Source organism: Falco rusticolus, chromosome 10, assembly GCF_015220075.1.
Source record: "Falco rusticolus isolate bFalRus1 chromosome 10, bFalRus1.pri, whole genome shotgun sequence".
Lineage (NCBI taxonomy): Eukaryota > Metazoa > Chordata > Aves > Falconiformes > Falconidae > Falco > Falco rusticolus.
The window spans coordinates 27,701,845-27,718,310 of NC_051196.1; the positions used below are offsets into that span (position 1 = coordinate 27,701,845).

The 16,466-nt window shown below is 48.6% G+C and overlaps 1 protein-coding gene across 1 annotated transcript; it reads right to left on the reverse strand.

Moving 5' to 3' along the window:
• Window positions 1-569: 569 nt before the first annotated feature.
• Window positions 570-15,404, reverse strand: LOC119154780. Its single transcript, XM_037402686.1, has 5 exons — window positions 15,326-15,404; window positions 14,626-14,698; window positions 11,712-11,850; window positions 2,466-2,864; window positions 570-776 (listed from the first exon to the last, which is right to left on the reverse strand). The coding sequence occupies exons 1-5, from the start codon at window positions 15,402-15,404 to the stop codon at window positions 657-659; spliced, it is 810 nt and encodes a 269-aa protein (XP_037258583.1). The 3' UTR covers window positions 570-656.
• Window positions 15,405-16,466: the final 1,062 nt, after the last annotated feature.

Here is a 16,466-nt window from a genome sequence, read left to right on the forward strand (position 1 = left end):
GGTGAGACAGGCATTTTCGGACGCCGGGAGCACACTTTCATCTAAGCTTAGAAAATACTTGCCTGCCAAATTGCTACCTTTCTGCAGCCATTTGATCTATGCAGTTATGTGTGTCAGACAAAATGAACATCGTTTTCAAAAGCAACGACTTCTCCCAGTGTTTTAAGGTGCATCCGGATCACTGCTCATTTACATGAGAGGAGCAAGTGTTTGTTTATTGTGGCAGGGACAAAAGATGACCCTGGACAGTGCTGGCTGCCGAGATCTCGGTTATCTCGGTGCCCGGGGACGCGCCGCCTGAGCTGCTATTAAAGGCCCGAGATAGACCCACGTCTCGAGATTTAAACCAGTTCACACTTCGCTCGCTTTTTTCCCTAAGGAGCAGGGAAGAAAAATAACAAGAATATTAATTAAAAAAAAAACCCAACAACAACACAAAAACCGAAACCAAACAACCACCAAACACACACACACACACAAATCAACCCCATCCATCCGACTAAATGAATGATCAAAAAAAAACCCGAGGACGGGGGTGCTGGAAGTAACTGTTGGAGGTGTTATCTGCCTTATCTAGCACGCAGGTGCTGATCTGCAGCAGCTGCATTAAGCCCATCATCATCAGGGACTCCGCATTATCATTTTTGGTGGAGTCTCTATTTATTTTTTTTTAAACGACGGTGTTTTTCTTCCAGGGATGTTTCTTTGAAATGCAGTTCGCGACGATTATTAGCGAGTGTGCTTGCGCTGCTCCTGGCGTCATTAAGACTAGGAATCTAAATAATAAAAGACAGGGGGAGCTTAAAGTTCATTTGTTTTAAAGGGACAAGATGGATTTATAAAGAAACGAGGAAGGGAACCGTCGAGCTTCCCAGGTTTAGGATCAGCTCTTCTTCCTTCCAAAGAGACCCTATTGTAGCAACGCTGATCATTTTTATCATACCCTTGGAAGCCAGATGTACTTTCTGCTCAGAAATGTCACACCGAGAGGCGACCGTGATTTTCTCATTCTTTAGAATTGTCAAGGTCTGAGCACCTTCGTCTTGTTTCTTTTGGTGGCCAAATTACAGAAGATTAATTCAGTTTATTATTATTTCTTGCGTATATATAAATAATATTTATAAATAGAGGCGTGGAAGAGGACGAGGGATTTATAAGAAATCACCCAAACAGGCGACCAGAATATGCATATGGCTTTCTAGAAAACAAGCCCGGAACGCAGAGACGAGGCTAAAGGCAGGGAAGTTGGAGACAAACTTTTCCCAACACCCACTTGCTCCTCGGTCTCTGCCCGCAGCAGCGGCGGCTGCCACGGACCGGCACAGGGCTCTGGGCTCCGCGGGGCGCAGGCAGCCGGGCACGGCACGGCACGGCACGGCACGGCACGGCACGGCACGGCACGGCACAGCCCGTCGCCTCCCGCGGGGTGTCTGGCCCGAGAGCGGCGGGCCCCGCGCCCCGGCCGCCGCCGCGCAGCTGATCCTGCCCCGCTGCTTCTCTCGAGGGATGCTTTGACCAAATAAACGGCCCGGCACCAGGGCGGCTTAGCGGCCCGAGGAGCCTTTTCGGGGTGGGGGGGCATAACCCCTTCTGAGCCGCTCCCCCGCAGCTTTCCGCAGCCCTCGACGTGCACACGCGGGCCGGGGCCACCTGCAAAGCGCCCCTGCGGCAGCGCCCGGCTGTGCCCGCCCACGGGCGGCCAAAGTGTCCCTTTCCAGGGAACTCCCGGGCACTGGGAGGGCGCAGGCAGCCAGGGCTGCCGCAAGGGCACGGTACCTCCCCGGACACTCCCTCTGAGACACGGGGCAGAGCCGTGCAGGAACCAAGGAGCAGTCAGGAAGGTGGCTTCTGACAGGTGGCACCTTTATTTACTTATTAATAATAATAATTTAAAAAATTATGCCCTTACTTTGGGGACATCCCCTGTTTCCAAGGAGAAATGGTTTCTTGCTTCCTGGGGGCTTAGTTCCCCCCCAACATCTCTCTTACGAGGATGCAGTTTCCCATGGGGGACCATTGAGCCCCCCCAGGTGCGAACACGCTCTTGGGAGGGAAGCCAGAGCCTACCGCGGAGCCTCTGTCACATTCAGGAGTTTTCCTATTTGGCAGCAATTAAAAGAGAGCGTGGGGATGCTAATTAGTTACATCCCTTTTCCTCTAAAATATATTTAAACACACACATATCCGTGTCATTAATGAGACTGCAGCAACCTGTCCGGATTGTCGCCTCGGTTCCTGCAGAGCTTCCCAAAGAGAGCTGCTGCCCCGCGGCCCCAGGACACTTTCCGCGTAACTTCCACGCAGAGTGCGCGGGGAGGGGCGGAAAGCGGGGTGTCCCCCGCAGCGGAGCCCAAAGCCGGGGGTAGAGGGGTGGGTGCAGAGCCGCCCTCCGCCCCGAAAGGGCTGCGGGGGGCGTCCTGCTCGGGGGGCGCCCCGGGGGCCGGGACAAGTGCAGCGGTACGTACTTGCCAGTCGATCCTCCCCAGCAGAGCCATGCGGCGTGCGGCGCCGGCAGCTGCCTCCGTGGCGGAGCCGCGGACACCTGGGCGCGGAGTAGCGCGCCTGCGCACCGCATCCGCGCCCCCTCCCCGGCCTGTCCTCCTCCGGCCCCGGCAGCCCCCCGCGCCGGCAGGGCGGCTGAGAGACGGTCCCGCCGCCGCGGGGCTTCGGTCTCGGTGGCTGCCTCGCACGGTCCTTCCCCGCTCTGGACGGACCCCGCCGGGGCGCGGCAGAGCCAGGACGATCAAGGGAGGCTCTTGCCGCTGCTCCGCCGCTTCTCCTCCCTTTGCGGTGCCCCGGGAGATGGGGGGTGCGCATCTTTGCCCGCGGCTGCTCGCACCGGCGCATCTCCGGCCGGCGGCAGCCTCTGCCCGCCCCGGGAGGGCAGCGGCCCCTCGGCAGGCGCTGGCTCAGCCGCACCGCCCCCGAGGCCCGGGCTGCCGCCCCCCCAGGGCTCCCGCCGCCCCGGGGGCTGGCAACGTCGGGCTCCCGCAGGCTCTGGGCTCCCGCACCAGCACGCGCCGGTGTTTGAGGTCACACCGGCGGGGCTGTGAGCGTGCCGGCCCCAGCCCGCGTCCCACCCCCCCAGCCTGCCCCCCAGCACAGAAGGCGAAGATGATGGGGAGGGCAGAGGGGATGCGCCGGAGCGCTCATCGCCCGGCCTCTGCAGGAGGCGAGAGGAAAGCGTGCCCACACCGCGGCTAGTTTTTTTTTTCCCCGACCTACTAATTTGCTTAATAAACACGATTCCATCTCTGTTTTCTTCCTGCTCCTTCCCGACGGAGCTGGAGGAGCAGTGTCCCCTGGCCATAGCATAACGTGAGCCTGCAGCAGAGGATGTGTTTAGCAATTCACGGGCAGAAGTGACACTTTGACACCAGGTGCTTTCGGGCCCTGGGTTAGATGCTGCATGGCATGTGGCAGAGGTTCAGCAGCGATGCGCAGCTGCCTCAGGCTCCTGCAGAGGAGTTTCTCTGGCTTTTGTACACAAGAAGTTTTGCCGACCTGGATGGTTTGTGGCAGGAGACGGATACCTTGGAAGGAGCTCAAATGAGCCTGCCTGCAGCCAAAGCATGAGACAGGGGAGAGGAAGACCCAAGTTCCCAGCCTGTCCCTATCCTTGAGGCAGGGGATGACCACACATGTGACTGCAGCTGCGTTTACCTTGGTCTCATTCATAAAACAAGGGTAATAATCCCAGTGCTGGTGAGAACTGGATTCTTATCAGGTAGGAGCAAGGGATAAGTGGGAGCCATGGTCCCCAGGACCCTTGCATCTCTGCCCAGTGATCCTGAGGTACCTCCTCAGGGCTCTGACATTTTGCCTGCAGTGGTGTGGTCACTCCATTCTGGAGGGATGCTCAGATATTTTTTTTATTCCTCCCATGTTATGTCCATTAGGAGCAGCAGTGCCATGAACTTCATCGCTCTTAGCCAGAGTGCTGCTCCAAAGCACGTTGTTGCTGGGCTGTGCGTAGTTGAACTGTTTGCTAGTGCAGGAAGCAGTCTCCACATCAAAAAAAAAAAACAACCCAAGATCAAAACCCCAAAATAGTCAAAACACCACAATGCTAAATGTGAAATCAAGATTCATACATTTATGAATTATGAAAAAAGCCCCAGTACAACAGGAAGAATCTCATAGGCTAACACAGCAGAAAAGCAAGTATTTCAAATACGGACACAGAAATGAGCTGAAAAAACATTGCTCAGCCCAATTCATGCTGTAGCTAACACAAGTCCTTCACTACGAGCCTCCCATTCCTCTTGCCCTTTTAGAAAAAGGGCCAGGCACTGTCACTGAGATGTACTTGCACTGTAAAAACATCTGCCATGAGATGCTCTCTTTATCCTTTCCTCTGCTTTCAGGATATATGCAGCCTATGTGATACCTTAAATGATGCACCGTGTTTTAAGAAAACAACTGCTGAGGCACAATGGTGATGGTTCAGGGAAGTTTCCTCCACTGACGGAGATACACACCAGGTACCAAAGCTCTTTTCTGTCCCCAGCACTGAGGGGTCCTGCAGCCTGTGCACCTTCAGGGAATCAATCAAATGTGTTAAATGTGTTTTTTTAAAAAATATCCTCTTCTCCATGTACATACGCACATACACACAAGTTTAAAACCCTAATGGACAAATAACCTAAACACTTCCAAAGATGCTTTGAGCACAATATAAAGGAGTTCAGCAAAGATGCAGACAGTACCTGTGCAGCAGGAATTTACAGAACAGTCAGATGCCTTATTTCTTGTTACCTTTTACTCTTCAGTCATCTTAAAGGGGTGATGAGATCAGTATACTGACCTCAGTGTCGGGAAAATGGGTCATGTGAGTTGAAGCTGATGCTTCTCCCTGTAGGCAATTTAAATAAGTAAAGGAAACAAATTCAGTTGCTTTTTTACTTCCACAGTCCAGTTTCTTGAAAACTCCTAATCCTTCTAAATAGCTGGTCTTCCCAGAGTCCTCCATCACAGCTTGGCTGGACAAAACCTGAAACATAGCTATATGGGGGAAAAGTTCAGAGGTACAAAAAAATTTAGAGACAAACATAAAACTTTCAAACTCTTTGGCCTTTTCATCACTTAGCAGCAAAGCAGAGCACAAGGGCACTCTCTTCCCTTCCATATCCCTGTTAATAGATTGCCACAGGTGTTTACTTAATTGTGATGCACTGGAAAATACAGAGGGTTTGGTGGCACCACATTTCTTCCTTCGTGGTGTTTCTCTGTTGCTGATAAGCTGCAGCTCCATTACATGGTAAGATGAAGCAGAGCTGTGTGAGGGGAAAACAACTGAACCGCTGGCAAAAATTACATCTGTCAAAACTCTACACTTAATGCACTCTGTCATTTATAATCACGCTAATATGGCACCAGTGAAGGGCTGGCAGCATTATAAAATATCAGGTGCCAGCAAACACCTCCAAATTCTTCCAAACCTGCTCCAAGCTGCATTCTCAAGAACTTGATTTTACAGGTGTATCTGCAAAGACAAGAATCCAGGATGATGCATGGTTACTATAGCAAATATATGCAGGGTCTAGGGTTGTAGGTTTTTTGATACATCTATTTTTTTCTGTGCAAAATTATTTGTAAAACTTCATACAGCACTACTGCTGCAAAGGCACAAAGCCAATACTCCAAGGTGGACGAATTCACACTACTTAGAGACCTTTTATCTGTGTTCAGCTAATTGCATGCAGGTATGATTGCAGAAGGGTGCAGACTTGGGATGTCCAGACAATTTTTCTTGTATTAAAAAACTCTTTGCCACTGAGTAGTAAAATGGAAGCAATACAACCCAGGGTGCTTCAGTTCAAATCTCAATTCAGGAATCTTAATTTTTGGGCTTCCAACTTTTTCTTTGCCATCTTTTCCCCTCTGCCTGCACACACCCCCCACCCCCACGCCCCCCATGCTCCAAGATGTCCCATCACTGCTGCTGTTAAGATAATTTTGCACAGGGACACCACTGTGATCAGGGAGTTCTGGCTCCCCATGCCTGATCCCCTGCTTTTTCTTTGCCTGTGCTACATTTCTAACTGCTGGAGTAGTGAAAAGTGTGCAGTACATACCAGTCCAGAGAAGCTGCAGTGCTGAAACAAAGGTATTTGCTGGATTTCCAACTTCTGACACAGTGGTTTCAGGAGAGCCAAGAGTTCCCATCACATGGGATTTAGGAGCCACAGTCGAGATACCATTGAGCAACACAGTGCTCCTACTACTAGTAAGAAAATCCGTCACTGGAAAGTACTAATGCAGTATAAATTCACCCTACCAATGCAAATGTATTAAAAAAGAGGCTGACATTAACTTGGCATCAGCAGTTTTATGCTACATAAATGTCTTTTGCCCACACTATTTCAGCCAGACCCAGTCTATCATCCTGTCAGCGAAACAAATCCACGAAAACTCCAAAGCTGACCCTAACCGTGTGCCTTGACTGACTCAGCAGAAAGGCAGCCCTGGGTCCACACCTGATCCAGACCAAATTTGTACTGTTAGATGACTTGGTGATCCAGAGAGCTGAGATTAATGACTCCAGGAGCATGGCTTCGGACAGCAGCTGAGGGAAGCCTAGGAGGGGATGTGGGAAGAGCTGCTCTCTCTCTCTAAGCATGGGGAAGTTCTGCTTTGGGGACTTGTGGGACAAGGGTTCGTCAAGCAATGAGAAGGAACTTGGAGGGCAAGGAAGACAGTTTTTACGGTTGAGAGTTATATCGGTAAAAGGTGGATGGTTGCCTTTGAAAAAGCCAGCCCTGATGCTGAGAGGAGAAGAATGAGGCCACCACTTCCTTGTGCTGGGCTGCATTAGAATTGAAAACAATCACAGCAGTGAAACAAAACCAGCTCAGCTGAACAGATGCAAATCCAGCGGCAGACACGGGCTCAAACCAGGTCAAGCTGCACCCATGCAAATTATGGGTTACCCCAGAGCGCACCGTGTCCGCACCGAGGGTGTGTGCTAGTGCGCTGCCAGAATGACCTCAGCTCCAGCCTGGGCCCAGGCTGTCAGGCAGTGCTTGCCCCAGGGGGCAAGCCTGGCAAACTGCCCTGCGCAGGCATGGCCAGGCTCTCTCGCAAGTCCCCTCGCCAAGTGCCGGATGCTCCCTCCTCGGAGACTCTGCCCATGCAGCTCCACAGCAAAGCTGCAGAGAGAAGACTAACTAGCCCGAGGGGAGATTTGCCAGTATAGCTAGACCGATAAAGCACTCCTCTTGTGTAAACACAGAATACACCAGCTAAAGTGCTCTTCTGTCAGCATAGCTTATCCCAGCATAGTTTTGCCAAAGGAATCCTCGCTTGTGTTTCAGTGAGACTGTAAATCTGTTGTAGCGTGGTTAGGAGCCGCGCAGTCACCACAAACAGCACAAATCTCTCAGTCGGTTCAAGTTTGTTCCCAGGTTTCCAAGTCACAGTGTTGTTCTCTAGTGGGGCAGGTGTTGTCTGCTCTTTCCCAGCCAGCACATAAAGCCACTGCAGCCACCATGGTGGCTGGTGAAATACAGCCATAAGGCCAGGGTCCTCCAGAACCCCCAGTGACCTGGGAACACCCAGGCTCCCTGTCCGTGCCCAGGGCATCACTTGCCACTTTGGCCTGTGGCTTCTTCCAGCAAAGCAAGCCAAACCTCATCAAGCCCACAGTGCCTTCTGGAGCCCAAACCTGGCCCTGATTAATGATGGTGGCATGTAAATGGTCACAGGGAGGCTTTGCAATGAATGGGAGGGAGGGATGAGTTCACGCTTCTGCTGCCACAGCTGTTGGCCTGTGGTGGCTTCCTGGGAGACTGGGCAAAAGAGCCCCAGCCTACTGACTTGTCTCTATAAAAACCTGAACTAACCGGGGAAGGGAAGGGTCTGAGTACTTGCTTTTTGAAATCCTTAGCTCTCCCTTCCTGAAAGCCATGCCTCAGCTTCCCTGGAGAGCATGTTGAGCCCATAAGCCCTGTCAGAAGCGAGAACCACATCTGCACACAAGCAGGGGAGAATTTACATCTTCAGCAGTCTTAGACTGGCTGAATGTCTGCCACGTTCTGCTGGTCTTCGCCAGCTCTGCACTACCTACACACGTAGGCAGCATGCTGTCTTCCTGTCCCAAAAGTCTGGGGACGCAGTATTTCTTTGTTTATAGTGGGGAAGCAGGAAACACGGAAATGTAAAGCATGTCTTCAAGCTACAAACACCTCCAGCTCGCCCTGCCCCTGCCCCAAGCTGGCCAGATGTGATCAGGGAGCTCCAGGAGCCCTTGCAGCACCTGAGACACCAATTCCCTACCCGAGCAGGCACACTGGCTCCGGCAGAGCAGTGGCTGGCTACCTCCCAAACCTGCTGACACATGGAGCCGGTTCAGAGCAGGCACAGAGAGAGCTCCGGTCTCTGCAGACATGCCCACAGGGTCTTGCTCAACGCAGGAAGACTGTGATGGCAAAGAGCTGATGCTGGCTCTGCCAAGATCTGGGCTGTGACCACAGCCTCATCTCACCCCACAGACACGGGAAGTCCCTTGGCGGAGGCTCTGGGCTGTATCACCCTGTTTAAGCTCTGCAAGTGGATGTGGCACATGGCTTCCCCCCCACCTCACTGGTGGGGCTGGACCATGGCAGAGACCTTTAGGCTCCAGTCTCAGGACAGTCTACCTGAAGCATGCAATTGATGCTCCTTGTAATTTTACCAGAGCTGGTGCCATTGCAAATGCCATTCTTATCTACCTAAGTACAGATCCTCTCTTGAATTGTTAACAATGTCATGTAGCAATTTGTTACATAAGCTCATTAAGTTTTTTAATGTATCTATGTTAATAAGGACATAAATATGGAAATCTTAATTTCAAACCTGTTTCTGAAAGCATTAGCTGGGAATCTAGTCTGAGAAAAAGCAAACATGACCCAGGAATACCCAGGGATTTATGCAGGGTTTAGGTATCACTGTGACGAATAGAGCAGGAATGGGGCTGTCAGGATGCCCCAGTTACACTCCTCGCTGATCAGCTCCATCACCCTTGAAAAGCACAGTTCCAGCCGAAAAACTTCAGTAACTTTGCATTGTTCTCCCTATCCTTAGCTATGATAAGTTGACAGGCTACTTTTCTTTCTTTTTTATTTCTTCTCTTATTGCAGGTGGATGATTAACACAAATCAAAGGAGTCCTGTTCTCCAAAGGGAACAGTGACATTAACTGCAGCCCAAGTGTTCCCAATGAACAAATGTAAATAGCAAATGCATTAAAAAAGGGTTCAGCTGGATTTCATCCACATTAATTTTCATCATCATTTATAGTAATAAATACTTTTTCAGGCGTATTCGTGTTTGGCTTGACCCCTTTCATTTGGTGGTTTAACATGGGAGAACGTTGACAAGACCTCGCAGTCCTTCCCTGAAAGGAGCAGGGCAGTTACTGAGCTCATCTGCTCTGGTCCCTCCGTGAGGGCTTCCCCAGGAGCAGCTGTATAAGCTGTATTCATTATATAGGCACATGAGATACGCTTATACTGCTGTTGATACATCACCACACCACTGCCAGTGCCTGCAGATGGAAATGAATGTTAAATCACAATGCAATGAAGTTATCTGCTCCATATTAATTCTCTGTGTAAGGCTATGCTGCCAGAAGATGCCAAATGCAGTCTGAAGGCATCTGGGTGCCAGACAAGCATTATTTTGTGTCCACGTTGAAGCAAATTCCCTCTGTTGGTTCAATGTCATATTTTTTTAAGGGGTGCATTACTAGAGCAGGACAAAGCATTGTGCTGGTGTACATGCTACACCATGGGCTCCATCTCAGCAGAGATAAACGTTTCCTTGCACTCCTGATGCTCATCGGATGCATGATGCTGTAGCAGTGTCCAGATTCACTTGCAGCAAATGTGGCCTCAGGCTGCTTTTCTGTGGGCAGCTGCACCAGTACAGAAGGACAACCCCCCCCCCATCTCTTCCTTCTCCTTTCTTTGGGCTCCCAGCAGCAGGATCCAACTCCTGGCACTTGGATCCCTCCATGAATTGCTTCTGTTGCATGAATTTTCTGCCAGATTAGTGACTTCAAGTGGCCCATGGAGGACTGCCACGGAGACCAGACACCCAGCAGCTAGCTCTAGCCAGCAAGCCTTCTTACTGCACAGCAGCTTCTGCATTGCTTTTCCATGTCAGCCACCAAGGACATTCAAACACACTTCCCTCTCCCATCACCTTCCTTGTCAGGTGGGGAGGGAGGCTGTTTCTAAAACTCTGCTTTCTCAACAAACCTTTCAACGTGCCACAAACCCTGTAAAACCCCTTGCACAGGCAGCACCCCTCACAAAAGGGACTATATCTATATTTTTATATCTATAGGGCACATCATTGGTGGCAGACTGTCCTGAGTGGCAGGTGAAGGGCCGGGAATCACTCCTGCTCTCACGGCCCCGGCCAGGCCAAGCAGACACCTTGGCTCAGCCCAGCCTGGTGGTGATTCAAGCCAAGGGTCCATAGTCTGAGGCCAGCACGGGCAGCAGGGAGGGAAGGGGCTCTTCTGAGCACCCTTCAGCATCCTCAGCTTTTGTAAGCTCTTCCTGACACCGTGCCCTTGGTTGGAAATACCTGACCTTAAACCCAGCCAGTTCCAGCCATTGTATTTGTGAAAAAATTTCTTCTGGGTGGCAGGGAGACAGGGGCAAGCACTGGCCTCTGCATCTCACTGCAGGGCTTTCACCTGCAAATGCTGCCCAGCGCGTCGCAGCTCCATCCCTGGCACTGCCACCTCCTCTCATTGTGAAATACTGCAAGTTGTTAATTAGGCAATAATGACCAACGGGAAGGGCATTTCCTGGCTGTTAGCTGGAGACTCCTGACCTCGAGGTCAGTATCAGTCACCCAGGAATTATTAAAACTAAAACGTGGAGGAGGGGGGGGGAGAGGATCACGCCAAGAAGAGCAAACCTTGTAAGGTGGTGCGTGCTGACCCACTGCACAGCCCAAGGACCCGCTGCAGGGACCCACTGCAGGGACCTGCTCCTCACCTGCACCCCAGCTCAGGCTGCAGCTCCCGGTGGTGCTCTCCTCTGTCCCTCTCTTCCAGTTACTTTCATTTCCCAATTAATCTCTGTGGTCATGAAGAAATGGGATATTAAATATTCAAGATTATATATATTTTTTTTTACATGTGGCTAAAATATGGAGACACAATTAGCAATAAACCGGGCTCCTGCTGGGCCTGTGTGTACTAATCCTTCCCCACTTCTAAAGGGAAGATTTACACCTACTCTACTGGTTTAAAATTGGGACCTTTCTCCCATTTAACCCTGGTGCCTGCTTTGCTCTCCCTTACAGGTGGCTGCATTTCAGTACAATGGTTTCTCTAGGTTAATTAAACTAATGTGAATTACTGTATTTCCTAAGGGGTGACCATATGAAATACCGTGTTTGTATTTCTACAGAGAAGCGCCCGATGGTTAGAGGGCTTCCAGCAACGCTTTAACCTCTTCAGCCTGGCCCGGGGCCAGGACTCACGGGCCACGTCTGAAGGACAAGTAGCAACAAAAATTAACATCGCTATGCCCTACTTATCCACGCAGAATCTGGCAAATGGACACCACACCAAATATACTTAGGAGTGAATGAAGAGCCAGAAGGGAGCAAAGAATCAGTCAAACTGACACGGCGTGCCCCCCCGCCCCCAACCTTTTCCTTGTGGGGAGGATGCTGTTGCTGCCTGGGTGGTGGCCCAGTAGCCTGTACCAACACCAGTGTCACCAGCTCATACAACAGCAAAGGGTCACCAGCCTGAATCTCTGGCTGGGGGACTTTGCCACCCTCCTCCAAATTCTGCATATGTATTTCTTCAAACTTTTCTAGACAAAACTCCTTATGATTGTACCTTGGTAAATGCAGACAGTAAAAAGAAATACTAAAAGTTTATGAGAAAGTATGCAATTGTTTAGTGTGAAGAGTTGCTGCAGCTGTTCTTGTGTGGATGGAGATGTCCGGAAAGGTTTGCCAGTTCCTGAGGATCTCCATGGGTGACTGCTTTGAGACCTCTTCAGACTACTAGTAGTAAGTGGTTATACACAGGCTGTTGAGGACTAGATAGGATGTTTGAAATTCACATCCTTAATCCAAGGTAACTTTCATGGTCAACATTAGCTTTTGGCTAAAGAAACAGTGGTAAGATAATAATACAGAGGAAATTGTCAGGTTCAGAGCTTTGAAAGTTCAGACTTCTGGGGAAAAAAAAAACAGTCAAAACCAACCCAAACTAAAAGCTTTGCCCAAAGCTTGAGGTCTTTTCTTTTACTGTCCTTGGCAGATCTGCAAATAGGCAAAAAATTACTGCACCTTGCTAGAAGCAGGTAGAGTTAGGCAGCACAGAAACCACCCTCAGCAGCTTTGGTGAGAAGATGAGGATCCTGCAGCACTCTCAGCTTTGGCATGCAGCCTTAGCTGCAACAGTCCTGGACGTTATCCATCCTCCCAAACCAAGCTACGAGGGCAAAGATATACGAACACACAGAAAGTCTCACCCCCATTACAAAAGAAGAAACAAGTGGGTTAGCACTGGGTACCACAGCTGCTCCCTACCTCTGGACAATAGGACAACTCTCCCTAGAATGCTTCCCATCAACCAGTGGCCGAAAATAATACTGAAAAATTAACCCAATCAAGCAAACAGGCTTTTTTTTTTTATTTTTAAACATGATATTTCCTATTCCTTTTCACCTGAGGGATGGTCTGAACAGTCCTTTTTAATACGCATCGTATCCAAATGATCTGTGAGATCATCTCACCTGTATGAGGACTCGAGTCAGGGTGTTCCTCTCCTTCCCTGTCCAGCTTCGTCTCCCACTCCCAGAAAAAGCAGGTAAGTCCTGTTACCCTGTCTGGGGAACCCTGATTATTTACTGTGATTTATCAAGCCAATCATGATATGTTGGCCCCAGAAGTACCAGAATATGAGTGGCTTTTCTGAAACACTTCTTGGGGATCAAAACTCACTCACCTTTTTTCCCTGGGTGATATTACTCCCTTGGGGGGGTGTGTTAAACCAGCAGTACCAGCAGAAGAATGAAAGGACCTGTTACACTCTGGTGCAAAGAGGTTTTCCCATTCTTCATGAGGAGCATAAAGCCCTTGAATTTATTAGGAATCATACAAAGCAGGATTTATATGCAGTCTAGATTGATGAGCTATGTTATGCTACCTTTTAAAAAAAAATCACAAAGCGATCCACACCCAGCACAAATCAGGGGAATAAAGACTTTTAACAGACAGTTGCTGCTTGTGAATTCTTTAAAAAAAATATTCCATCCTGTCTCTACAAAAGGTTGGTGAGGAATTTACAAACTTCCTAATCCCCCTCTAATCCTTTAAAATGCTGAGCTGTGATCGCACATGCTGTTTTGTGATTATGTGTCTTCAAGGGCTTGCTTAGATACTTATTAAAAGATACCAACTCACTTTTGTCACAGAAAGCCAAAATTGCTTGATATGTTTTCCTTGCGCTTTACAATCTTCTGAAGACTCGAGATCTGCTTGGCAAGGCAAGCCATCCCCATCCTGTCTGGTGCCACTGCCGCGGCTTTTGGGGACAAGCAGGAGCTCTTCTCCACAGAGGGCACCAAGTATTTCAAGTTTGTTGAAGGTGCAAGCAGAGAAACGCTCCTCTCCTTGCTCTCTGCCTCAGCTGCTGCTTCTTTGCAAGTGGGGATAGCAATGGCTCGACTAATGTTTTAAAACATTTTAGGACCTACATAGAAAAGCTCTAGAGAAAGGCACAGCCTATTATTACATTGTTTGGTGGTGCCTTTAGCGAGCACTTAATGGAGACTATGGCTGTTTTAAGTTGTGTGTGATACTTCTATGTGCACAGATAACCAGGGCAGAGCTGACTTTTAAGGGCTCATATGTGTTTAATTAGAGCTGCATTTTTAATCTTTTTAATTTGTATCTCTTTCTTAATAACCTCAGCTTGGCAAAGGTTGAAAAGGAAGATGTTTCATTTGAATATTGGGTAAAACTTGGTAACAGCCGAGCAGATTGTTTAGCAAAAAGGTTGCAGCATGTTCTTTAGAGACTATGGGTAACAGTTTGGCTCCATTAAACGCTGTAGCCAGCTAAGCCTAGGTTTTCATCCTTTGAAAATCATTTCAGAGAAGCTTAATAAAAATGCACGGGAGCTCAGTATATCATCCCCGCTTGCTGTGGGAAGTTTAGCTATATCAATGGGATGTTGTTATTTGCCTGTAATCTCAAGGCAAGTAAGATCACAGCAATGTCGGTTAGTTTTTGCAGCACAGTTCTGAAATCTTAATGCAATCATGTTACAATTCCATATTTGACTTTTGCCCAAAAGCAGAAAATGTCATTGCAGACTATTGCAATACCTGCTGATGAAAGGAAACATCCACAGAACTTTAAAAATCCTACAGGAATGCTCCAAGCTGAATTAGTGAAAGCGGTTTCAATAATCTCCAAATCTTGAACCCGGAGCTAAAAGAGAGGAATGAACCTATTTCACAAGCACTTGCTGCTTTATTTCAGATAAACTTGAAATTTCGTTTCAGAAAAAAGACTCATTGTTAAATGCAGTGTAACTTTACAAGAAGAACAGATAAAATCAGCAAGTTCTAGTTTTAAGTACTATCGTGAATTTTACCTGACATACTGGTAGACCTCAGCCCCTGCCGATGCCACAGGAAGACGGACGTGATTCCTCAGCCAGGTGGCTTCTGGTTTAGAAGAAACAAGGCAAAGAGTTCACATAAAAACACACTGACTTTCAAAGTGACATTTCAGATGTATTGTGTCGCATAATCTGTTTCTTGACAGTTTTGCTGTGCCATCAAAATCCAACATTTTGGTGTTAAAAATCACCACACTGGAAAATTGTCTGTGCCCCTCAGACAACAACCATTCAAACTCCATTTAGAACACACAAATAGAAATTTGCTGGTTTTGGTGCCTCTGACTAACTACTAATGGAGGCCAGTTCTCAGCATGTTTAATTTTGGTTATCTCCAGACACTTTCCAGAGGGTGCTAGGGATCACCATATAGTGAATAAAAGTTTATTTTTCTTTATTATCATGCACAGGTCATTTGGAAATAGCCCATGAACACCAGAGGCTGCTGTAGCTGGCTGGAAAGCAGCAGTGTAGATTAAATAAAGACCAAGTGTAAAAGCAATGGCTTAATTTGTGCTCTGGCAAATCACAGCATCCTTATCCTCAGGACAGCTATCATGCTGACAGCAGCAACACAAGCTTACAAAGAACCTCATTTTTCATTTCTGAAGATGCAAGGAGATAGCCCAGTTCACAGGCGATCCCCCCAAAGCGCTGCGCTGAAGCTGCTCACCACTCCTTCGTTCTTGATCCGATTCAATATGAATTCTTGTTCCAGATGCAGAAAGCTCCCTGTTACTTTCAGACAGCATTCCTTCCCTTACGAGTGCCGATACCTATACTTAAATTAAATATAAAGGCATGTCTCTGCCTGAAACTCGTTGAAGCTCTTGCATATCTGCATTAAGTGATCTTCAACAGTCATTGTGTGAGCAGCATGTCTGCACCACTTTGATTCTCTCTGACTACTCCAATTTTGCCTCGGATTGTTGTGGCCACATAGCACTGGGATGTTTTGAAATCAATAATCGGTGCTCTGGTCAAACTTCTTGCTCAACATTGCTCCGTGTCTGCGCTGTCCGTGTTTGATGGGATATTTCATGCTGGGTATTATATGATACTTCCCAGAAGGCATCAGAGTTCTCAGACAAAATTATATAGTTTTCATAATTCCTTTTGTTCATCCCATCACTCAGTTGTTTTCATATGGACCATTTTCTGACACTGTTGAAGAACAAGAATAATCCTTGTGATCATGAAATGCCACCATCCTAGAAAAGCATGCAAAGCTTGCCACACCAGCGGAGGGTGGCAATGCCTTTGTGCAGAGGGATATAAGTCTATGGATGCTTGCAAATACACCGCTTCCACTTCTACCAGGAAAGAGCCAACTACTGTGATACTGAGAGTTCACCTGTTATCGAAGAGATAAATCTCAGAGGGGGCTTTTCACAATAAGACACACTGCTACAAGACGGAGAGGGGCTGGGCCAATGTATATAATGTTCTTAAAGGGTAGCAGGTTGCATGATCCCACCTGATGTTCCTGCACTGAGGTGCAAAATAGTGTGTGTCAGACACAGCACCCTCAAAATTACACACTTGTGCAGGGGGCTCAGAGTTGTGTTCTGCCTTTCTCAGTACGGGTGGTGGTAGTGCAGTGGAACAGCAAAGGATTTCATTTTTCTGGTTGCTTGGCAGTGGAGAAGTCCTTCTCTGGCACAGCTGCACTGCCAAGCGTATCCCCCAGAGCAGTATCCAGTGGGAGGTAAACTGGTGGCACCACAGGCTGTCCCTCCACCACACCGGCAGTTACTCACAAGAACCTGCCTATGTCCCTTCTGATGTTCATCTTTTCCACTGGACTTCTAAAA